The sequence below is a fragment of the Pelophylax lessonae genome (assembly GCF_965119305.1).
Source record: "Pelophylax lessonae genome assembly, chromosome: 5".
Classification (NCBI taxonomy): domain Eukaryota; kingdom Metazoa; phylum Chordata; class Amphibia; order Anura; family Ranidae; genus Pelophylax; species Pelophylax lessonae.
Window position 1 is genome coordinate 468,901,897 of NC_138772.1, and position 25,946 is coordinate 468,927,842.

The 25,946-nt window shown below is 41.5% G+C and overlaps 1 protein-coding gene across 1 annotated transcript in view; it reads right to left on the reverse strand.

Moving 5' to 3' along the window:
- The window catches only part of LOC309556556 (uncharacterized protein), a 113,985-nt gene that overhangs the window by 2,266 nt on the left and 85,773 nt on the right, over window positions 1-25,946 (reverse strand). Inside the window, exons 16-18 of the mRNA XM_082259004.1 lie at window positions 24,424-24,565; window positions 14,163-14,350; window positions 8,971-9,112 (exon numbers count right to left, since the gene is read on the reverse strand). Of these exons, the coding sequence (XP_082115130.1) occupies window positions 8,971-9,112; window positions 14,163-14,350; window positions 24,424-24,565 (472 nt within the window). The remainder of the gene's footprint in view (window positions 1-8,970; window positions 9,113-14,162; window positions 14,351-24,423; window positions 24,566-25,946) is intronic.

A 25,946-nucleotide genomic window follows, 5' to 3' on the forward strand; every position in this document is an offset into this window, starting at 1 on the left:
TCCTTGCCCCTCTGTTGGAGGTGCCAACTACATTAAGGCCCCATTAATGCACAATGTTTGGTCATGTCCGGTGCAGAGTGAGAGAGATCACTTTCAAACGCATGGATGTTAAACTAGGAGATGGACCTACAGCTTTTCTCATCCATCTTACACTTCTGACCATGAAATGCTATAAAAGAAAATCTATTTTAATATATTTATTGAACACTGCTAAAGCCTGCATTTCACTATATCGGAAAAAGGCATCACCCACCCCCAATCAGCCTGTGGTTTAACACAATTAATGAGATCACAACAATGGAAGACCTCATAGCCACATCCAATCATAAAGAGAAGCAATTCCATAAAACTTGGTTTTATTGGATTGACTCTACATTTACAGAGTATCGGGATCTTATCAGTAACATAATGGGAGCCACTAAATTCACAATGTTCGGGTTTTTTTTCCTCAAACCCCAAGTCCAACCATGTGTTGCTGACCTCACTCACAAAATGACCTGTGAGTGGTCAAGAGGAATGATTACATCCTGCGGGTGGTCTCTGGTATACTCTGGTATACAGGACTATAAAAAGAGTCCATTGCATGAGGAATAGGCTGTTTTTTGGAGCTGTGAAAAGACCAAGCATGCAGCCTGGATTTCTTATTGTCCTGTTCCTCCAGCTATCCAGAGTAAGCTGTTGCCATTCAACCACCAGAGTCAAGTATTTGATATTATGGGATATTGGGAATAGGAGTGTATGTTTGAGTCTTGTTAATGTTTATGGTAACGTTTATGTGTAAGAAGCTTTATGTATTTTGATGTCCAGTAAAGTTTTGCTTTATGCTTTTTATCAAAACTGCTCCTGGTGTGTCTGTTCATTTTAAACATTCACCAGATATTTCAGTGGCTGTCCAGTGTACCTTTATTATAAATTTTGTTGTTCCCACATTTGTTACAAGCACTCTGACAGACTAGGCCATATAAGGCTCTACTTTAAGGAGTGGGTTACAGGAGAAGTCCATCTTTCAGTTGAGGTCAAATGTATCCTTGGGCTCAGAATGCAGTTTTTCAAGACTGGCTTTTTAGAATCAGCCCCTAATTACATGCTATGTTTGACATACAAGCGTTGCCATGCACTGTTTGTTTGTGTTGTCAACTGAAGGATCTGGAAGTATGCTGTTCCTTAATGAACCTTTCATTCTGTAATTTTCTTTAAATCGTACGACTGCTTGTGAACTACTGTATATTTGATGGAATTTGTTTCCATTGAAAAACTTGAAAATAAAGAATAAAAAAAAAGAAAGAAAACACCACTACAAAAAACTTTTTTCTTTTATTCATTTTAGATAGAGTAAGTGAGACTTCTAAATCCCTTTTTTTTTTTGGGGGGGGGTTCTTGCCACCTGTGATCTGCTGGGGGGGGGGGGCTGTTTCCCTTGTTACTAGGGTCACTAGAACTAGTGTTCCCATAGCAAGATTTTCCCTCCACACCTGTTCTAGCCAAAAACCTGACAGGTAATCAAATTCCCTAACAGATTAAAAGAATAGATTGTGATCAGGTGCACAAAAATGGCACGCCTCCATTATCATTACTACAATACCATATATAATATTATATGGGGCACATTGCTGAGTAGACAAATCTAAACAGAATGATTCTATAATGTATCAATACACAATATACATAATTCCCACATCATGTTTATTCTAAAAAATAGTCATTATTGTATATCATTAAAACAAACCTAATTGCGCCTAATACTAGGTGGTGGAAAAACAGAAGGAGCTACCCCGCTGGGCAGAGACCAGCTGGACTAATTATGACCACCATAGTTTAGGTTCTGGATATCATTTATTGACACAGCGGATTCCAGGTAAGTTATAAAGCCTCTGATACAGCCAGCTGTTGTCAGGCCCCGTCTCTGGACCACTTTCCTTCCTTTCTAGCTCATGGTTTTTTATTAACATCTTGTTAATAAAGGTAATAGGTTTTAATTTTGTCATACTAACCTTATTTTTGTGTGTTGAGAAAGCAAGGGGTTGGCATTCAAAGTCTGGTTGTTATTACTGTGATTCTCTTATGTCTATGTTCCAACGACTCCCCCTGGTGGCTATAATTATCATAATTTTTTCATCTTTATACATTTTTCTACCTTTGCAGGAATATAGACCCAGTTGAGGATTTTTTCTATCAGTAGGTAAAGGCATACCTACCAACCTGATTCGCTGGGACCATCCCGGAAAATGGTCCATGTGCTGGAGTCCCGGTGAATCAGGGGTGAGTCCCGGAATGCCCGTGGCGGTGCTGGGCGGCTTGGTTCCTGCATGCTGCGAGCAACACATGGCAGCCGACAACTCTCCATGGCTGCCTCTGACACGCAGAGAAGGGAGTGCACTGAACCCACCACTCCTTCTTCCTGTGTTTTCCTGTACACAGAGGAGGAGGCGGGGAGCAGCACACCACTCTGCCACAATGCAGCTGATCTGAGGTCTGAGATTTTTACTACTACACTAACTTGCAGAGAAGGGAAGCATGAGGAAGAGGAGGAGGGTAGGGAGGGAATGGAGCTGGGGTTGGTGTTTGGGATGGATAGAGCTGGGGTGGGTGTGGGGGGTGGATAGAGCTGAGATGGGTGTGGGGGATGGATAGAGCTGAGATGGGTGTGGGGGATGGATAGGGAGGAGAGGGGTGTTTGGGATAGATGGAGCTGGAATGGGTGTGGGGGGTGGATGGAGCTGGGGTGGGTGTGGGGGGTCGATGGAGTTGGGATGGGTGTGGGGGGTGGATGGAGCTGGTATGGGATCAGGGGGAAGGGTGGAGCTGGGATTGGTGTGGGGGATGGATGGAGCAGGAATGGGATCAGGGGTAAAGGATGGAGTCGGGATGGGGGGGGAATGGATGGAGCTGGGATGGGATCAGGGGGAATAGATAGAGTTTGGATGGGATCGAGGGATGGATGAAGCCAGGATTGGATCGGGGTGGTGGATGGAGCCAGAATGGGATTGGGATGAATTGATGGAGTCGCTCCCTGAATTCTGTACATTACACACTACTGTCCCCTGCATTATATACGTTACATACTCCTGCCCCCTGCATTCTGTAAATTACACACTCCTGACCCCTGCATTCTATACATTACATACTCCTGACCCCTGCATTCTATACATTACATACTCCTGATCCCTGCATTCTATACATTACATACTCCTGTCCCCTACATTCTGTACATTACACACGGCTGGCCTCTGCCTTCTGTACACTACACACACCTGGCCCCTGCCTTCTGTACATTACACACACCTGGCCCCTGCCTTCTGTACATAACACACACCTGGCCCCTGCCTTCTGTACATTACATACTCCTGCCCTCTATTCTGTACATTACACACTCCTGCCCCCTGCATTCTATACATTACATACTTATGACCCTTGCATTCTATACATTGCATACTCCTGACCCCTGCATTCTGTACATTACATACTCCTGACCCCTGCATTCTGTACATTACACACTCCTGACCCCTGCATTCTGTACATTACACACTCCTGACCCCTGAATTCTGTACATTACACACTCCTGACCCCTGCATTCTGTACATTACACACTCCTGACCCCTGTCTTCAGTACATTACATACTCCTGCCCTCTGCATGCTGTACATTGCACTCTCCACACTCCTGTCCCCTGCATTTTTTACATTACATACTTCTGACCCCTGCATTCTATACATTACATAATCCTGACCCCTGCATTCTGTACAAGTCTTCATTGTCTCAGCAGTTGCTGGTTGCTATGCAGTCCCTGACTATTTTAATGAAGTTCTTCTTTAAGGTAGGCTCAGACAAAGCAATCAAAGCATTTTTTATGGGTACTAGAAAGCCTGGGTTTTGTTTAACCACATTCCTTAAGCCCCTCCTACTGCTAATCGATTGGCAATGCCCACATTTTACTGGTCTTGTCCCTCTTCCAGTGTCCCTCATTACAAAGTTCAAATGTTGGGAGGTATGGGTAAAGGTTCTGGACCAGTTTTAGGTTTCTGTGTTTATCCAGCCCCCACCCCCGGGGGGGAGGGGGGGAGCCCCACTACCTTGGAGATTTATGCTGCCAGTATTTGCACTATTTAGTGGTAATTGGTTCATCACATTTTGCTCCTGATCAAGCGTTATTTCACAAAACATGTTCAGCGGTTTTACAGATCCCCTGTGATATACTATGTTGGATTGTTAACCAGTTCTGGACCAGAAGAATTTACCCCTAATGACCAGGCCATTTTTTGCGATTCGGCACTGCGTTAATTTAACTGAAAATTAAGCGGTCGTGCAACACTGCACCAACATAAAATTGATGTCCTTTTTTCCCCCACAAATAGAGCTTTCTTTTGGTGGTATTTAATCACCTGTGCGATTTTTTTTTCATTAAAAAAACGTAGACCATTCTAAAAAAAAAAAAAACAACAATATTTTTCACATTCTGCTATAAAACATTCCCAAAAAAAAATTTAAAAAATTAATGTATTTCATCCTTTCAGGCCAATTTGTATTCTGCTACATATTTTTGGTAAAAATGTATTGCAATAAGTGCATTTTGATTGGTTTGCGCAAACGGTATCGCGTCTACAAACTAGGGGAAAGATTTATGTCATTTTTATTTTTTTATTTTTTTTACTACATAGCAATGGCGGCGATCAGCGATTTTTAGCGGGACTGCTACATTGCGGCTGACAGATCAGACCCCTAACTGACATTTTTGACACTTTTTTGGGACCAGCAACATTAATACAGTAATCAGTGCTAAAAATATGCACTGTTACTGTAATAATGATATTGGCAGGGAAGGGGTTAACCTAGTGGGTGATCAAGGGGTTAAATGTAAGCCTAGGGGAGTGTTTACTAACTGTGAGGAGAGGGGCTTTTGAAATAACCATAGAGACCTGTGGTCCTATATAGAAGGATCAAAGGCGCTCCGTGATCATTTCAGAGAGAAGAACGGTCGGCTGTGTTTACAACAGCTGACTGTTCTTTCTCAGTGGGGAGCGATCATGTGTGGCCGGCAGCAGTTGCGGCTGCTGGCCCCATGCATCAGCATCCCTGCTGCCTAGTGGGGTCCGGAGTGAGCCACTGGCGGCTGGTGTTCGCCCCCCAGCATCACGCACGCGACCGACGTAGTACTACGTCGGTTTGTGCAGCCAAGCCAGCCTGCCCCAGTAAAACTGTGACGGGTGGTCGGCAAGTGGTTAATTGAAGTATACCAATTATAGCAGATAAAGCTTTTCCACCACATAGTATTTGGTGAAATTATGTTTGTTTTAATGGTTTTAAAACAATGTACAATTTCTTTAAAAAAACATGATGTGTGAATTAGGCATATTGTGTATCGATACGTTCTAGAATTATTCTGTTTAGATTTGTCTACTCAGTGATTTGCTTCATGCAAAGTCCTATGGCCAATATTATAGTGTGTATTGTACTAATTTACTCCCTCTCCTTTCTATAAAAATAAAAAAAAATTCCAAAGTTATATTTGAAATTAGTGAAGTTACAAAGTTTTGTAGACATTAATACTAGTTACTAACTGATTTAGTGTTGCCTGAAGTTACTCATTAAATCGGAGCTCCAGTCATATTTATGAAAATGAAAAGTTAGCAGCTACAAAAACTATAGCTGCTGACTTTTAATAAACATACATTTACCTGTCCCAGGATCCAGTGCTGTGCTCACCCGGCATCTTAACTGTGGGCATCCAGGTATGACAGTTTGCTGCACACTGCGCATGCGCAAGCCACACTGCACATTGCGAATAGTCCTGCAGTCATCTGAGATCTGTGACGTGTCCCAGAAGACTGTGGGGAGGGAGGGAGGGAGGGAGGGGGACTTCCGCTCAGATCATCTTGGGTATCCAAATGGAAGTGGGAGCTGGTACCCATCAAAACCAGGTCCCTCCCAAAAAATTACTAAGAGGAGGGGGGAGGGCTTAAAATGGAACTTCCCCTTTTTGGATGGAGTCCTCCTTTCACTATGATAAATAACAGTTCTTTTGAAGAAACTGAGTGGCTGCGATTGTTCCTTTTTAGATTTGGTGCACTTAAAGGCTTCACCTGCCTTTAAACGTCTGGTGTGTTGTTGTACCTTTAAGGAGAAAAGATGTAAAATATATTTCTCACATGTTAATGAAGGGGGGGGGGGGGTATCGCGCTTCAGGGAAAACTAAAAGATGGTGTTCACTCAATAGTGATAGTGATAATAAAAATCAATGTGCATAATAAAAATAATATAATATAACTTCTGTGATATTATCCAAAATCAATCCACAATTATTACGCACTTAATTATGTGAATGAATAAACAATAATGGTGACAGCACTTCCAAAAAATTTATATATATAAAAAAAGTGTTCTAGTGCTATATTGACAATAAATTATACTTTAAAAGAATATATTAGCGGTGAATAAAGTGACAGGTGCTCATAGATTGCAAACAGATACAGATAAGTATCTATAAAGTGCTTATAAGTGAAAAAAGGTGCTTATAGTGTCCCAGTAATGTCCAGAACATGTGACCCGCACACGCATATAGGTGTGATTCTGACCAATATTACTATGTGGTAATGTATGAATAAATATAGGTTATGCATTGTATACCTCACTTCCGGTTGTTAATCCGACCTATTTTATGTAATAGGTATAGGTCCTTTATTTACTTCCATTTATTTAATTTATTTTATCTCATTTTATTATATTTAATTTTCGGGTCAATTTAATATATATGTGTAAATAATTTTGCTAGTCATTTGAAGCTATCGATTCTCTGTATACTCTGGGCTGAGTAAGTTTAAAGATGGCCGAATCGGGACATCCGGTTCCGGGCCGTCAGCCCTTGTAAATAATAGTTTAAAATTTGGAGTCCTAGTGATATCCGGCTCCAGCGCTATAAGTAAACGTCACATACGTGTACAAACAATCCCCTGAAGAAGCCACGTGACCAGAAGTGGTATAACGCGTAGGGCGGTATACCGGAAGTGACGTTGGAAGCGGAGAAACAGTCCGCAGGATGGCTGTACTCGTTTGTATGCTCTTAAACCCCCATTTTATGTGAGTGCATTATATATATATTCTTTTCAATAAATGTTTTTACGAAAATACTGCACTATATAAGCACTTTTTTTTCGAGATTGGCAGTATATCCGGAGATTATTTGCCCCGATCCAGAGAACAGGCTATCACCATCCCCCATATGTGAAGTGGGTTAGGAGAAGGATTGGAAAAGGAGAGCCATAATATCATAAGGCGCATCCCTGTTCAGTTTGAGGTGAGATTCTAATACCCCCGTAGGGGGTTAAGGAGTAAGAAGCACCCCCACAAATATTTGGTGTAAGGTGGAGGTGGAATAACGAAGATAAATAAGAAGAAATAAGGGTCACATGATTTGGACATTACTGGGACACTATAAGCACCTTTTTTCACTTATAAGCACTTTATAGATACTTACCTGTATCTGTTTGCAATCTATGAGCACCTGTCACTTTATTCACTGCTAATGTATTCTTTTAAAGTATAATTTATTGTCAATATAGCACTAGAACACTTTATTTATATATATATTTATTTTGAAAGTGCTGTCACCATTATTGTTTATTCATTCACATATTTAAGTGCGTAATAATTGTGGATTGATTTTGGATAATATCACAGAAGTTATATTATATTATTTTTATATGCACATTGATTTTTATTATCACTATCACTATTGAGTGAACACCATCTTTTAGTTTTCCCTGAAGTGCGATACCTCCCCCCCCCCCCCCCTTCATTAACTTGTTCATACACTGTCTGGTTCACAGAACGGGTATACGCAGCTTTAAGGGGTACAAGGAATCCTCAAGACAGCGTGAGACTCATACTATTACATATTTCTCACATATCATAATGGAATTGACCATGTGGTTAAAAGGGTTCTTCAGTGACTTCAGACAGGTCACGGTGCATAACATGGATAAGATATGTTGACAACACAGCAACAAGCTGGTTTCAAAAAGCAAAGCTTTCTTCATTGAATGATCACGTAGAATATTTTAAGCTGATGAAGGGTCTCTGCGCGATTAGGAAAATCAAATGGAAGCTAAAAGTCAATGAAATCAGAGCCATACACAAGGTCATGGACAGTGGTTCAATGCTACCATTTAGCAATCTTTATTCGTTGTTAATGTAAATTCATGGTAATTTGCATGATTAAATGAGTCCTAATTACTGTTTAGTGTCTCCATATTTTGTCAAACGCAAGAATATTGGATATTATGACAGTATAACCAGGTCATCTGAAATACTGAAGAGTTAATCCACCCAACCATTCCTCATATTTTGGTGACTCAGACAGAATGCTACAGCTGAGTACACTTGCTGTGGCCAGTAAGGGGGGGATTCCACTCTACCTGTTGTATTTTTTTTCATAATATGGGGAATGCAGCCTATTAATTAAAACACACAAATGTGGGCAGGAACACCTGAAAATCTTACTCTGCATGCTAACTTTCTTCAGGAATAGGAAGCTGCTCACCATATAAAAGCCTTCAACCATTTTCTTTTATACACTCCATAGTACAGACAATTCCAAATGGTATGTACAAGTGCTAACACTCAAGTAAAACACATTCATGAAATTGTCTGTATTATGGAGAGTTTTAAAAAAAATGGACTGAAGGCTTCTAAATGGTGAATAGATTCCTTTTCTTTTGGAAAGTTAGAGTGGGGAGTTCGAAGAGTAGTCAGCGACAGCTGGGAGCCAACAGTTGCTGAGTCATGGCATTACCAAGGAGCTGTGCATGCAGCAGGATATTGTATCATGTAACCAAACACTCCTTGGTAGACAGGGGCTTTGGAGTTTTGGAATATCCATCAAGGCTGATGCAGCCCATAGCGCTCAACCATAACTTAAAATGTACTTTCTGGTGGACCAAATCTTTAACATTTGCCAAGGACTATAAGCTTACTGTACCTGCAGAAAATGGAATAAATTCCTCTCTTTTTACAAACTTTCCTTCTGAATCCAGGAAATGTTCTGGGTAAAACTGATGCGGTTTTTTCCAAATGGTGCCATCTTTTAAAACAGATGTTAGGTTGGGGATGATAGTGGTGCCCTAAAGTATAAAGTAAAGAAAGATAAATTCATGAGTACATTTATTTGTATAATTTTCTTTAGTACACACTACACACCCATGTCTAGGCTTGTAATTAGGGATGAGGATTTTCTGCTACCATGGGTAAGCAGTGGACCCAGTGGGTTAATTTGCGATCCTGGTGAAATAATGTGGAAATTAAGTTCTTTGCAACCATAATGCACTGCATGGCCTTTGAACTTAGGTCAGCTGGCTTAGAAGAACCAATAAGGTGGCTTTGGATAGGCAGCCCTTCACTATAAAAGAGTGGGGTCACAGCTGCCATATTAACAATGGGTTTCATTTATGATAGGGGATGCATAGGGATTGCTGCTGACAAACTGCAATGGAAGAGATTAGTGTAAACCCTTACTGAATGTCACGTATGTAGCAAAATGCTGTGTGTGTTTGGTGTGGGGCAGTGTTTATCTTTTTCATCCTTTATCACATTTCAATGTTGCTTATGTTTTGCAGCCTCTTTGCAGCCTGTCCCTCTTCATAATCACTCTGGTGATAACAGACTGCATGTGTTTATGCACAGGGCATATTTTCTAATTGTTGCTGCTTGTAATTGTTTTTTTTCACAGGCCTTTTTTTTTTTTAAATGGTAACAGTAGTGTAATATTCCCAGGTATCTGCGGTTTATAGCTTAAAGTCCTATTAAGAGTAATTTTGGTTTGCTAGATACAGATAAGAAGGATGGTGGCAACCACACCCAGAGTTGCACATTCATTATATCCCCTTTTTTAACTTGGGGCTATTAGAGACTTGGCAGTCCATTTGAGAGCTGCCTATTTTTGCAGCACATCACTGCATCCTTTGAAAAAAAATAAGGAAAAATACTGTGCAGGAAAACACTGCACATGCTCCAACCCAGATACATGGCAGCCTCCTGCCGTATCATCATATGCCCATGTGTTTTGAAGAAATAAAATAGTGCTATTGCCCTGGTAAAAAATGTCAAAACAGTACATAAACGTGACCAGCTAGAATAGACTAAAATGTGGAAACACAAAGGTGGCAAGTGTTTTGTTACACTAGAAATTCAGGTGTATTATGTCAGACAATTCACAATGTCATCATTTGAAACCAAGAATCAAGATTTGCCCCCCCCCCCCAAAAAAAAAAAAATTCAGTGGATTTGCTAATAGGTTTGAGTTTCATGAGTTTCAAACAGGATTTGAAGAATTCTGTAAATTAAACCTGGGCACCCCTACTTGTGATCTCCTAGCAGACAACTTTACCTCCATAAAGATATTTAATTTGGCTGACCTAACTAGGCAAACATTTGAGCTAAATTTCTAAATTCTACTATTGCATAACAGAACAGAAAGTGCTTATTTTACATTAATAAAAGTATGTTACTCTTATAAAAGTATTGCTTTCTCTACCTGCTTACCAAGTAAGTGTTGGTTCACATATATGCAGTGCAGCATATTGCATGTGATTCTCACAGGAATCACACACCACATTCCTGTGAAAATCGCATGTGATGTCTGTGCGGTGTGATCTGAGCCATTCATTTGTATGATTCAAATTGCACCGCATCTGCACAAAAAAGGCTCAGGACCCTTTTTTTTTTTACCCGCACTGGAATCGGATCATATGGGTGTTCACACCTATGCAATATGATTTTATCAATCGCACTGCATTTTGCCAAACATTTTGGGGTGTCATTAACTTGACATTGAAACCTGCTGAGATCTATTGTTGCTTTAGGGGATATATTGTTGCTTCAAGGCACTGTACCTTGATTACTGAAGGCCCCATTCACACTTGTGTGACCTCAAAGTCACGCAATTTTTTGCCATGTTTTTTGCCGCGAAGCAATGCCTATTAAATTTTTCTGTTTGCGCCCCCCCCCCAAAAAAAAAAAAAAAGGAGCACCAGTCGCCACTGATATGCTCTATGAATAATGTAATACTGTGTGAGTTTCTGGGCTGCTGAGAGCGATAATGTATCTATTGAAGTTACTATACCATCCCATTGCACGTCTGTTAATTTCCCCATGACCTTCTCCCATTTTTCTCTACTAGACAGCTGAGTGTCTTTTTCCAATACTTTTACATGTATATTTTTATATAATTTTGAGATCAACCCCTTTAAAGGATGTGGCCTCTATCAAAGTTTTTAACAAAGGGATTTTACTCCATTCTAGTCCTCCTTTTTCTAAATTGTGTTGTCAACGCATGTCTCAATTGTAAATACATATAGAAATCTCTGTTTTAGAACCCAAATTCCTCTTTCAGCTTCTGAAAAATCCTCAATATCCCTGCTTTATATAATTGTGATAGTCTTATCACTCCCTTCGGTTTCAAATTACTAAAATTCTCCAATCTCAGTTAGATTTACATATTGGAGAATTATGCAAGATGTAGAATAATTGAGGTAGCCATATAATTTTGATTAGGCTGCAATGACCCACTACTGATAGGGGGAGACGGCTCCAAGTCCCGCACTTTAAATGATTTAATTCAAGGCTTTAAATGTTTCAATACATACAGCTTAGGGTTTACCGTTCTATTTATTAGCAAGTATTTAAAACTCTCTACTACTTGCAGATGTCTAGCACTCTCCGGCAGCTCCCGCTTCAATCCATCCACCGGAAGAACAACAGATTTTTCCCAGTTGATAGAGAGTCCAGAGAACAAACCAAATCTTTTCACAATATCCATCACTGCGATCAATGAATGGTTTACATCTTCCAATAAATGAAGGGCATCATCCGCAGATAGCGAAATCTTTTCCTCCTACCTCCCTCTTCTAAAACCTCTTATACCTTCCACTGTTCTAATGGCTATGGCCAAAGGTTTCACCGCCATGCCAAAAAGCATGGACGGCAGAGAACACCCCTGCCTTGTCCCCAGGGAAAAACAGGAAGTATTCCGAGGATCTTCCGTTAATCTTCACTTTCGCCCTTGGGCCAGCATATAACAGTTTAATCCATTTCATAGAAAATGGGACCAACATTAAATACCGACAGAGCCAACCACAAATAATTCCACTCAATCCTATCAAATCCTTTGACAGCATCAAGGGACAGTATAGCTCTTGATCTCAAATTTTCTGAAGGAATTTGTACATTTAAAAATAATCTCCTAATAATTAACAATGTTGATCTGCCAGGAATAAATCCACATTGATCGGGATGGAGTATAGTATGAATTATCTTACCTAATCTAATAACTAATACTTAGGTTGCGACCCTTTCATAGTCTTTTGAGATAGAATATGTGCAAACCGTTCCAATTTGGCTGCTGCTTCCTTACTTTTTTCTTTTACTGTTCGTTGGGGCTGTGAGCTAGAGGCCCCCTGTGGCACTGATATACATCTCCTTTTTTCCTTGTCATTGCTTTTAACCTTGTATTCCTGATATACAGTAAACCCCCGCTCCATCGCGGTTCAGTTTTTGCGATCCCGGTATATTGCGTTTTTTTTTGTAAAGTTATTTTACTATATAAATCATTAAAAATGAAATATTTTTGTCTTTTCCATAGCTCTTGCTATGTCTCTCAGTATCTTTTATGTGTTTAAATTAGTTTCTATTGTTTTAAAAGTGTGTTTAAAGACCTTAAAATGCTTTTACACGTACAGTGACAGTAAAAAAAGCATGCCTACAATGCATTTTAATAGGGTTTTTCTATTTCGCGGATTTTCACTTTTCGCGGCTGGGTCTGGAACGTAACCCCCGCAATGGAGGGGGGTTTACTGTATACTAAGTAAGGAGGTGTTGACCAGGCGCCAGCTGTTACTTTCCTTTTTCCCCTATCCAAATTATTTTAGATGCAGATTAAATAATAATAATAAAAAAGAAAAAAAAAAAAAAACAACTTCACTTATTTGTGCAGATTCAAGAGTGAGGGAGTCAGTCAATCAGGCAAAAGCATTCTGTATTTCAATAGAGGGCTAATAGGGGGTTAATGGCAGCCGAGAGAATTTACAGGGAGTTTCATGCCTTCTCAAAAATAAGAAATCTCCAGGAAACCTCAGGGGACCCCTCCAAGTCAGGAGAGAGACAGCCAAAACAATTAGAAGCCGGGGGGGTGCGAGGAAAGCTGAGGGGAGCTGAAATACACAGGAGGAAGCCAACAGGAGCTGAAGAAAAACCAATAGGACCCACAAGGGGTCGAAGGGATCCATCCCACACAATGCGGCGGCACTTCCTCTTGTCTACAGTTGAGCGGTCTCCCCTCCTCCTCTTCAGGCAACACACTAGCATGCATAGAAGTCACCAAGGGCTGCCACCACCGATGCTGACCAGCCAAGATGGACTCCAGAAAGAGATCTCTCCCCCCACCACCACCTCACCAGCATCCAAAGCACCGCTCCTCTACGTGTCCTCCTGCCGCCCATATCGCTCCTATCTCCCACTCCTATTTGGGACACACCGGTCAGCTCATCAGGATGAAAGAGCACAGGTGAGCTATGTGCGCTGCTCACATCAGCGCTGAACCCCCCTGTCAGCACTTAATCAGCTTTGCCCCCTCAGGCATCTGCTTCTTAGGTTTTCAAGCCTGCCACTTGGTCTTCCGTTGTCATGTTTAGGCCTCTTCTGATGCCACTTTCTGGCATAAGGTGCCTCAGGTTGCTCTAAATTGTAACCACTTTGTTTAGCATTTGTTTTTGGGGCTTTCTTGTTTTTGCTGTTTTTCTCAACCTTATTTGCGTAGCTTTTGGACATCCTCTATGCAATGTACAATTAGGAAAACAGGATTTTTGACTTACCTGTAAAAAAAATTATCATAGTACTTTACAGGACACGGGTCAATCCCCCATTATGATTCACTCCTTATGACTTGCTACTAAAAAAGAGGTTTGCTGGGAGTTGGAGGGGTTATGCTGGGGCTGTCCTTAAAACTTTTTTGTCAGTGTTCAATCACCTTAAGGTAGTTCCATAACCCAATCATCTAAAAGCTTTCCAACTCTTTCTACTCTTTAAAACAGATTGTTTTACGGCTAGATAACATAGCTAGAATATATCAGATTAAAGCACCTGCAAGTTTCCCCTTCATCACACATCCTCATTCTTTACCTTGGGAATTTCAAAACCTTGGATGTTGGTGTCTCTGTATGTCATATGGAGCAGAGCCATAGGCAGGATATTTCCATAGCGCTGGACCTCATGAATGACCGCATTGGTATATGGCATATTGGACTGGTCTTCTATTGTAGGCAACCTATCTCTTCCAATCACATGGTCTATTTCTTTATGAACCTTCTCTGTTTCAAAAGAAAATTGTATATTAACATTTATACTTTCTTTATCACCCTTTCCCTTGACCCCCTGTTACCATCAGGACATCATTTTCCAGAGTTTAATGCCAATTATGCTCTTATAAACAGTATTAAAGCAGTAATCAGATAAAAGTCAAGTGCTCCACGCTACAAACCTAAAAGTAAATGAGACAGCAAAATAATACAATAAAAAAATAAATCCTAAATAAAGTTCCAAATGACACAAGTGAAATACAAAGTGATTAAGTCCCATACGCAGTCTTATTTAAATCTTTAAGCAATTTTGTTCTGGTAAATAGTTCGTGAACTTCAGCAATTAGCGTATACAAACATGTACAAAATACACTGAACAAAAGTGACCTCTTACCTTAAGTTTGAAGTGGCTAAGTAAAAGTCCCATCCACAGTCCAATTTAAATCTTTAAGCAATCTTGATCTTGCAAATAGTATATCTTTTTAAGATAAGAAGTAGGTCTTTTTTTTTTTTTTAACAGTATTCATTTGGAAGTACCTTTTCCCATCCTCCTAGGTGTTCAGTAACACTAGCAATGTTGTATAGGGTTTCTCCCATCCCTTGGTGTACAGCCATCTCACACCTCCGCAGACAGCTACTTAGTTAGGGATCACCAATGTCACGCTAGCAGCACTTGCTTCAGGCGAGCACCAGCAAGAAGAATGCAGAAGGACCCGAGGCATGTCAGCATCTTTTCCCGCTGCATTTCTCTTGCCAGTGCTTGACTTGGGAAAGTGTTGTACCAAGGGCAGGGCCAACAATAAGGTGGTACCGCCAGCCCTCATGTGTGGGGCCCAGACACTATCAGTTCAGAAAAGGATCATGGACAGGAATGGTTATTGGTGTGGTGAGGGGGCAAAAGTGAAGCCAATCCCCCGGTATGACTCTCCCTATAGCAGCTGAAAGATGACTTCTCCTCTCTCTCCTGTCTGCTTTGAGAGTGGGGAGTGGGGACAGTAAATGTGTCATATATATACTGGACACATCCTTTTCTGAATGAATACTGAGTATCAGTATGGACCACTCACTGTGTTCATTCATAACTCAAGCATAGTAAACTAGGTTTACTATGCTTCAGTTTGTAAATAAACAAGGAGCCTCTGTACAGAGGGCCTCCTGTTCATTGATTTGAGACTGCAAAGAAATAACTGGGGATCTGTATCCTTAGTTCCTTTTTTGTCTCAAAAGTGAGACATCGTGGATCTATTTAGACCTCCAATTTTTAAAAAAGGGAAAAAATAAAAAATAAAAATGTATTTAAATAATTGTAAAAACTAATTTTAAGAAATCACAAGGGTTATCTGGCCCATACAGTCTGACTGAGCAGTCTGAGGCTGGAGCTGCCTGTCACTCCATGGGGACCCAGTGGCTGTACGAACACAGGCACAGGTCCTAATTTGACAGGTAAGCAGACATGGGGAGTGGTTCGAATTGTGTTTGGGGCCGTAAACCTTCACCCACCACTGCATCCTCTTAGCATAACATAGGCTACCTTTACACAACTCCAGCCTAAAAAAAAAAAAAATTAACCTGTACAGGCTCTACACGGAGCTTTGTTTATTAACTCAATACAGTTTTAACTTTTAGATTTAGCAGGAATTATGTAAGTTATGTCGGTGCCCGCTAATGATTTTAGAACATTTTTAGTGGAAAATTTGTTTTTATATTTTCAGGAAGGTGGGACCTTTTAGGTAGGTGGAATGGGGGCCCCATGATTTCTAACAGCTGCTCTGGCCCAGGCTACAGCTAGCATACAGGGTACCTAGGATTATGAGACAATACATGTATTCCTATTGGTAACTAAATACTGAAAAAAAATGATACTTTTTTAAAGACTGAGTGTATTAATTCAAACAGTACAATTTAATATAAGCTTTACAATGTTAAAGTAGTTTTAAAAGTTATTCAATCCCCTTTGGCTGTCTTTACCCACTTGCCGACCAGCCATCGCAGTTATACGGCGGCAGGTTCCCACGAATCAACGTACCTGTTCGGCAGTCCGCGGACGCGATCCTGGGGGCACATGCGCATTCGCCAGCGGGGATTTGATCCACGGGGCCAGTGGCCACGATTGCCGCCGGGCACCCGCGATCACTCCCCGTGAAGAGAGAACGGCGCTCTGCTGTTGTAAACACAGCAGACTGTTGTTCTCTCTGGAATCAATGCAGAGCTTGTGTGTTCCTCCCATTTAGGAACACAGGTGTAGCACTGCCCTCATGGGAGCTGCTGAGAATGGATTCCCCTGGGTTACCCATAGCAACAGTCTGTGGAATCTTAGTACTTTAACACTGGGCTCAGTCAAAGAACAGTCCAGGGGAGTTGTTTTTTTTTGTATATTATTGGGAACTGGAATGGGAGAAGGGATGAGTGGGATATTCCAACTTCGTAACTACGCACACATTTGAGGACGTCTAGCTGCAGTGTGTGCGGCAAGGCCACTGCTTCACTTTGCCACTGAGGTGAAGATTTAAAGATGGACTTTGCTTTAACCACTTGCCTACTGTGCACTTAAACACCCTTCTCATCCAGGCCAATTTTCAGCTTTCAGCGCTGTCACACTTTGACTGACAATTGCGCGGTCATGCTACACTGTACCCATATGAAATTTTTATCATTTTTTTCACACAAATAGAGCTTTCTTTTGGTGGTATTTAATCATCTCTGGGTTTTTTATTTTTTACAAAAAAAAAGAATAAAGACAGAAAATTTTGAAAAATAAAAAAGTTTTTCTTATTTTTTGCGAGTAAATTTTGAAAATAAATGATGGGCACTGATAGGCTGCACTGATGGGCACTGATGAGGTGGCACTTATGGGCACTGATGAGGTGGCACTTATGGGCACTGATGAGGTGGCACTTATGGGCACTGATGAGGTGGCACTTATGGGCACTGATGAGAAGGTACTAATATGCCGCACTGATGAGCACTGATAGGCGGCACTGATAGGCGGCACTGCTGGGCACTGAGAGGTGGCACTGCTGGGCACTGAGAGGTGGCACTGCTGGGCACTGAGAGGCGGCACTGACAGCGGCACTGATAGGCGGCACTGATGGACACTGGCGGATGGCACTGATGGACACTGACGGGTGGCACTGATGAGCACTGATGGGCGGCACCATCAGTGCCCACACTCAGTGCCCATAGTGCTTCCAGTCAGTGCTCATCAGTGCCTAGATGAGCAGGCACTGATGGGCACTGACTGGCAGCACTATGGGCACTGATTGTGGGCATTGATGGGGGACACTGATGGCGGGCACTGTGGGCACTGATGGGGGACAATGTGTGTATGTTTTTTTACCTTTAGTAATCAGGGCACTGGTGATCAGTGCCCTGATTACATTGCTGTGTGTCCCCGGCGGCCGACGGCTCCCCCTCCTTCCTCACACTGCAGGCTCCGTGTGAGGAAGGAGCGCTGGCGATGAGAGATGATCTCATATGTTTACATATGAGATCATCTCTCATTGGACGGTCCGATCACGTGGTGAATGGCCTCTGTGATTGGCCATTCACCACGATCTGTGATCAGATTTTCCCTGATGCGCGCTCCCGGGAGCGCGCGGGGAGCCTGCTTCTGGGAGGCCGTTTAAAAACGGCCTCCCGAAAATTTGAGTCCGCGCTGCAGCCGTATATAGGCTGTAGCGCGGATGCAAGGTAGTTAAGTTTATCTTCAGGGTCTAACTTGGCACCCCCTTTCTTACTCGCTGTGTGGGCTGGCCCCTGTACACTGACTCTCCCTGGAATGGTCCTCTTTCTGGCACACCCCTGGCAAGCTTCCCGGTACTCACTGACACTAGTTTTCCTCAGGTCGCTCTGCCACTTGCTCCACAGTCAGTATCCTGGACTTCCTGGCTCAGCACCACACTTCTGGCCCACTAGGCCAACTGCCTGTGGCCACTTTCTACTCTTGACAGGAGGAGAGACAGCCTGCACCCTTCTCCTGGGACCTGGCCTACCGTCCAAAGACACCCTGTCACATGTGCCCTTGGCCTTTATAACATATCCCAGGATGCACCACTGTTTGTGCCAACCCACTGGGACAGCCACAAAAGCCTGTGTGTCACTGGCTGGGTTTCCTCCACTGTCCAACAGGCTCCCCTATTGGATACAGTGGGGACACTCCCTCAGACCAAGTGAATCACACCTGGACACATGTAACAGGCAAAACTAGAAATCCTGCTCCCTGATAAGCAGAAGAGCAAAGAAATGCCTTTACCTAGCACCTGACTAGGAGGGTGCTACACAGGTCTCAGTATTGATTTCACAAGTCCATCCCCCACAGTTAGAAAACACCCCCTAGGCTCACACTTAACCCTTTGATTGCTCCTGGGTTAACCCCTTCCCTGCCAGTGTCATTATTACAGTAACAGTAAAAACTACAAATTAACCCGCGCTTAGGAAAATAAAATTAGTGTTTCCACGGTGTGTACTCTATTAAAAAAAAAACGTGATAAAATTATGGGCTGCTGCTGATAAAGGAGAATGCTTCCTTAATGATGGTTATACATACATACACATATATCAGCGCTGCTACCTTTATAAAATTATTCCAAAGTGCTCAATATATATATATATATATATATATATATATATATATATATATATATATATATATATATATATACACACACACATACATACACACATATATACACACACGCACACACAATAAACTAATAAATTAACCTGTAAACCCTGTATGAGATATTAATTATGTGCCAAACTATATCTGTTTATGTCACCCTCCAAGTGATAACAGTAATCTTAATATTCTCAATGTGTAAAACAGCAATACAGGTAAATAAATAAATATAAGGTTTAGTCTGTAATGACTATATACTGAAAAAAATGTGCCATGTGAAACAAAGTCCTTATATTGAACAGTAGAATTGAAGTGAGGTAGTTGTTGCAAAACTTAGTGCTTCACTCCGTGCTCCCCTCTTGCGTCCCCACTCACCGGACAACTAGAAGGTATGGGCTCAATAACAAACTCAGCAGTGAAGTAGATGTCAATAAACTCTTCCCGATAGGGATCTGTCCCTCCTGGGCTCCAGGATCTCTTTAAACCATTGGCTCCCACAAGAGGTGGTTCCATAAAAAAAATATGAAATATCCCCCGATTAGTGATGGGTTAAATGCCTGTGTTTCAAAAATAATCCTTCAGTGGCAAAACATAGGTTTTGATCTACGGAGCCAGTGGCTACGATTGCCACCGGGCACCCGCGATCGCTCCCCGTGAAGAGAGAACTGCGCTCTGCTGTTGTAAACACAGCAGACTGTTCTCTCTGGAATCAATGCAGAGCTTGTGTGTTCCTCCTATTTAGGAACACAGGTGTAGCACTGCCCCTAAGGGAGCTGCAGAGAATGGATTCCCTATGTGACCGTAGCTTTGTCAATTATACACTGACTGCTGGATGTATAGCCCCATTCACTATCTAATGTGAACTTTGAGATCTGTTCCATTCATTGTGAACTTTGGGAATATTTCTTCATTCAGTCTATTAGTCCACAATTGTGTTAATAACTTTCATTATTTAGATATATCAGCGGATCTAGAGCCACACATGGTATGTGTTTTTTAAATATTTAGGTGAGGATATGGGTCACCACGCTTATATGGCACTAAGTTTATTACTGTATTTGTAATGTCACTACTTCTATTACATTAAATAATTCTATACCATCAGCAAGTCTCCGTTCCTGCTCATTAACCACTTGTGTGCCTGTGTTACAACCTCAGTCCCAGTCCCACTCTCTTTTGTATGACTGTATTTTTTGGTGTATAGCAGGACATCACGAATGTGGTACAGAAACTTATAAGGTTAACTTATTAATATTTATAGCCCCAATTGTTCAGTTTTTTTTTTAAAGTATATATTTAGCCTAAACTTTTTTTTCTTGGTTTTGGATGGTGCAAGGAAAGTTTATAACCCCAAACAGAAAGCAGCTGAACAAGGATTGCCATGGCAGGCTCACAAGGTATTATTTAAAGTATATGCCAACCCAAAAACTTTGCTAGTTTTGGATAGCTTAAGGAAGGGCTAGAATGCCAAGGTTTTACTGCTATACAAGGCTCTGCTAGAGAAATTTACCCTCATTTCATGTCCTGCGTATCGTGTTTTACCAGCCAGGAAGTGAGGGGACCTCCCCAACAGTGACAATTTCCTAAAGTGTTTTTTCACCCAAGAAGGGACATTGCACTATATGTCCTCCTCCACCTCTCCTTTCCCTCTTTTGGAGGTTTTGACAGTTACCCTCTCCTGCTTCTGCTGGAATCACCTATTCTCCCCCCACCCCCCACATCACAGATCCAGGAGGTGTGGGTCAATTCAAAAAAGCACAGCGCTACTCGTGCATGCAAACTGAGGAACTGGCTGAAAAATCCATAAGGAGTTGCAGCATGCTTCCCACAGAAAACATGCCAGGGACCCAAAGACCGGCGAAGAACCTGCCTGCGTGAGGACCGCACTGGATTCCTGGACAGGTAAGTGTCCTTTTAATAAAAGTTAGCAGCTAAAGTATTTGTAGCTGCTGACCTTATTTTTCTTCTGACTGAATATACTCTTTAAGGAGAATAGAAGAAGGCTAAAACTCTTCAGATTTGTATTTTTGTCTTTGTCCCTGATTCCCTCACTTCCTGTCTAGTAAATCTATTTAGGATTTGAGACACACTTTACAATAGCACCTGTCTGTACTGGTCTCCCAGGTGCTCTCCTGTGTTGTCACTTCTTTTACATAGGCTTACAGGAGAAACTGGCATGGCCAACTATTTGTCATCATAAGGAAACTTGTCCTGAGAAATGCCTTGCAACTATTGTAGAGTACATGAATGTAGACAGGAATGGGCCACAAAGAGCCTTTGTTAGGTGTTCATACTTGGTAAAGGCTATTTCCACTATGGCATCTTTACATCTCTGTCCCCCCAACCAACTCACTTTTGTAAATATGGGACTTTAAAAAACGTGTGTAGCATCCCCTAGTGTTGCAGAAGTGCCAGATTTAGAATTTTTGTGTTAAGAGTAGGAAAATTGTCAGGCTTGGCCAAGCCTGTGTGTTAATCTGGGTTGGGTGAATGACTCAGGTAGGGCTTTTATAACTCAGCAACAGCATCTCTGGTAACTCCCCCGCTTGCTGGAAACTTGGAGAAGATTCCAGAATCAGTTGGGAGTGATTCCACTGGAATCACTGGAATCACTGGAGGAGCTGTCTGGAGTATTCTGAGGGCCCTGACTAATCCCAACAGACGGGTTCGCAGGGGGTAGGCCTGGGCTCAGGTGCGGTAGGGACCACATCTCATGACACACAGTGGCCCGGGAAAACACTGCCAGGCAAATCTCCATGGAGAAAGAGAGCCAGGAGAGCTGGTGAGTGTTGCAATCAGAGGACTGAGAGGCATGCCTGAAGGGACTGGTTGCAAGCAATCTGAGATAGATTCAGAGTCAGTCTGGGAGAACTGTGGAGAGGTAGCCAGGAGGGCTAATAAAAGCAGCTCCTGCAGCCAAGCAAGCTGGCAGTGCCTAAAAAGGTGGTACTGGGAGCAGTAGCCACAGAAATAGGACAGCTAGCACTAAAGGCCACTTTTTGCTACACTACCCAAGGGGTTTGTGGTCCCTGCCTGCAAAGGGCATTCGCTTTGGATCTGACTGAGATTGTGTTGAATCAAAACTATTAGTGCTAGCTGGTCCTGGGAGATGTAGTTCTACAAGCAAGATTGTGCTTGAAGTAGAAGAGGAGAAATGTGTATATACTGGATGTACAAAGTTTGTGTCCCTGAAGATTTCTGTGCTGATCAAATGGGCAACCCATAATAATCCTATCCCCATCTAAGTTCAATTCCCCTAATAATATACAGAAACAAAGCTGCAAGAACTGATTCTTGGCTACAGAGTGTGTGGAGGGTTTGTGTGCCTGGTCGTGCAGGGTGGGAGATGGCCATATTCACTTGACAAATGTATATATTATCTTGTTACATGTGGGTCCTTTCCCATCTCCTCTGTAATCCCACCATTCCCACCTGGTATGTCAAGCTCACAGTTCCTTAATTGGCACCACTTGAAACCCTACTGGTGGTCTCAAACAAAAAACTGAGCAATGCTCAACAAGCCTCTCGTTAAGGCAAAAGCCTAGCATACTTATAACTACGGACCACCCACACATATGATCTCTCACCTCTACAATCTTTTACTGGCTCGTGTATTTCCAAAATAGCATTTCTATACTAAAAAGTACAAGAGGGAACTGGGTCTCCCAATCCCTGATTCAGACTCTGAGAAATATTTCTCCTTTAAACACAAGCATAGCAAGTCAGACCCAGGAAAGGCACTACAACAACCAGGTAGTATTGATACCATTTTACACTACACAAAATCTTCTCCCAAGTCTCAGACTTTTGCTGGAGATGCAGAAAAAAAAGATGCTTCACCTATGGTGGACTTGTTGACATATTTGCCTATTTTGGAATGAATTCTACGCCCTGTACAATCAATTTACAGGGGTGACTTTGCCAGAATCCCTAGAAATAGCCTTACTTTCTATTTTTCTAAAATCCTTAGTGGTAGCGAAGAAGGGCCTCTTATGATTTCTCCTTTCTATAGGTAGGGTGCTGATCCCTAGGCACTTGTGATCAACCACAATTCCACAGGTCAGGGAGTAGGTCAATTAACTACGTAATATTGTGAACATGAAAGAATTACTTGCCCACCGACCAGAATTTTGTTCCAACATGGAGCTCATGGACCGTATTCTCTCATTGTTATCTCCAACCCTAACTTTGATCTAATCAATTCAATTCACAGGGTTTGTTTGGACACTGAAAGACTCATCCAGCTACGCCCCTCACCATCCCTTTGTTTCCCTTCTATTCTTTCTCTGTTCCTCCTCTTTTGTCTGGTCTGCACTCTACTGTGTAGGTGCATTGGCAGGAGTGGCACATGTAGAAGCTTGATTGTTTTATTCCTTCATTTTCTCCATGTTTTGTGTTAAAAATTCAGTAAAACATTCTTAAAAAAAAAAAAAAATGAATGGGCCATTATACTCATAATTTTTATAAACTGATTTTTTTAGTTTTAACAGTACTCGTGGATAATAGATAAAAAAATCCGACTTCCTGTCCAGTTATCCTGAGAAAAAAAAAAAAAAACGACCTGTTGTCTTGTCCAGTATCGCTCCCTTTTGCATCCATTGACAGCCTTTGTACATCACTGACTGCACAACAAAGCTATATAGAAGTCAATTGTCTATACTCTATCTAAACTTCTGTGCAGATGAAGGGATGTTTACATAAATGGATGATTTTATTACCAGTATCACGATGACAAAATGCATAGCATGTACTTTTTTGTTTTGGGGTATACTGTGGTTTGTAAAACGACAGGGTAAAGCTCAACTCGAGGCAATAGTAATTAATTTTTTTTTTTTTTTTTTTACACAGAACTAAATTACATAACAATCTGTTTTGACACTATTTCACGTGGGCTTTCTGATCAGGTCTACCTGTCAGTTTTACAGGACTATGGGCATTGGTTTGCATGACTATGTGCTCACAAAATGTACCCATTGGTGACCATTTACATCCTCCAAGTCTGTCTAGGTCTTATAAAATCTGGACCTAAAAGGTATGGGTGGGTGATAGCTTGATGTCAACAGACTTGTGTCACCAGCACACCAGACAGTCACAATTACCCTTTATTTAGCCACATATAATTAAGGCACATTTTCAAACCTTTCAAACAGCCCTTCAACAGGCATCAGAAAGGGTTTGAAGACTCCGTCCATTTTTGACTAAAAAAGGGCTCATTGTGAGCATATTTGGTGCACTGGAGAAATTTAATTATGGACATATGGAGGATGGCATTAACCATTAAAGGTCCTTGCAGAACTCACTACATACAAGGCCTTAAACAGTATGGACTGAATCACTCTCCTCTACTGTGGATCATGGGACTGCCTAAGACATAATTACAAATACTTTGCCAGGTATGCACTTTAACTGTATATTTAGCTGCTTGTATGCGGTTCACCTTTAAGCAAGTAAGACAGTAGTTACTGACCCTGGATGTGAGGGTGATGCAGCATCAATAAAAGCGACCAGCGTAATGTGTTAGAGGTTGTATCTGTGCCAGCTACAAAGAGATCCGCCATGATGTACAGAAGGGTCCTCTCACTGAACGTGCTGTTGGGATTGTCTTTATTCTGGTGATAAAGAGGAGAACAAACAAAAATAAAGTATGTATAAATAATTATTATTCTCATCCTTTTCAAACAATAACTGCATTTACATATATAAATTTAACAAAAACGTCTTATGTTTTTTCACATAGATTTAAGTAGTACACTGTAGGAATTGATGGCGATCTTTCCTGTATGACTTCATCTAATTCAGATTGCCATCCTACATCAGACCAATCTCAGTGAATACTATACTGGATAACTTTGGGTGATTGTTTTCCTTTAGACCATTGGACTCCAAACTGCATTCTGCAAGCCAGATGTGGTCCTTTGTGTGCCTTTATCCAGTAGCTGGCACTATTCCTCCAACTGACACAAACAATAGGGCACTATTCCTCAAACGGACACCAAAAACAGGGCACCATTCCTCCCACTGACACCAATAATGGAGCACTATTCCTACCACTGGTAACATTTGGCACTATTCCTAAAACGAATATCAATGATGGGGCACTATTCCTACCACTGGTAACATTTGGCACTATTACTTCAACTAATATCAATGATGGGGCACTATTCCTTCAACTAATACCAATACTATTGCTTCTTTTACTGGCCACAGGCACAATGTCATTTGCTTACTCTCACTGACAACCAAGCCTGAAATATTATAAAACTATATACACACACAACTCTGTGCTAATTACACAAGGCAATGTATTAATTCCACCGATTGGGCATTTTCTACTCCCACTGGCCATCCTAAAGTCTGAAGGACAGTAGTCTGGCCCTACATTTAGAAAGTTGGAGACCTCTCTACAAGTGCAGCCCCAGAGGCATTGCTCCATCCACGCTTAGACAATCAAAAAGTAGCTGTCGTAAGCAATTGTCAACCCCCCCCCCCCCCCGACCGGCTTAGGGTACCGTTTTTGGTACTGGTAATAAATTTGATTTAGATGAGATCAAAACCAGAAAAAAAGAAAAGTAGCACAAAAATTGAGTTGTTACCCATATCAACTAATTCAAATTCTTCTTTATTTTTCTGTAAAATAAAGGAGAAACCTGATCAGCTGCTACTAGCAACATCTCAGATTAAATGCTCATTTCCATTTATCCAGTTTAATCTATCAGCATACCAATACAGTATAAAGAATAACCCCATCATACCTCTGAAAGTTCTGGACTGGACATCTTTTAGTTTGAAAACCATACACTAGGTTGTCATTAATTGTGATAGAGTGAAGATAGTTGGCAGTGAAAGTGTCCCACCATTCCTTCAACCACCACCAACCACATCCTGTGAAAGATGTGTCCATTTACGTCAGTGGAAGGTTTGATACAATTGTTTAATAGATTTTCTTTTTGCCTTATAATCTGGCACCATTATGATAAAATGCAAAAATCA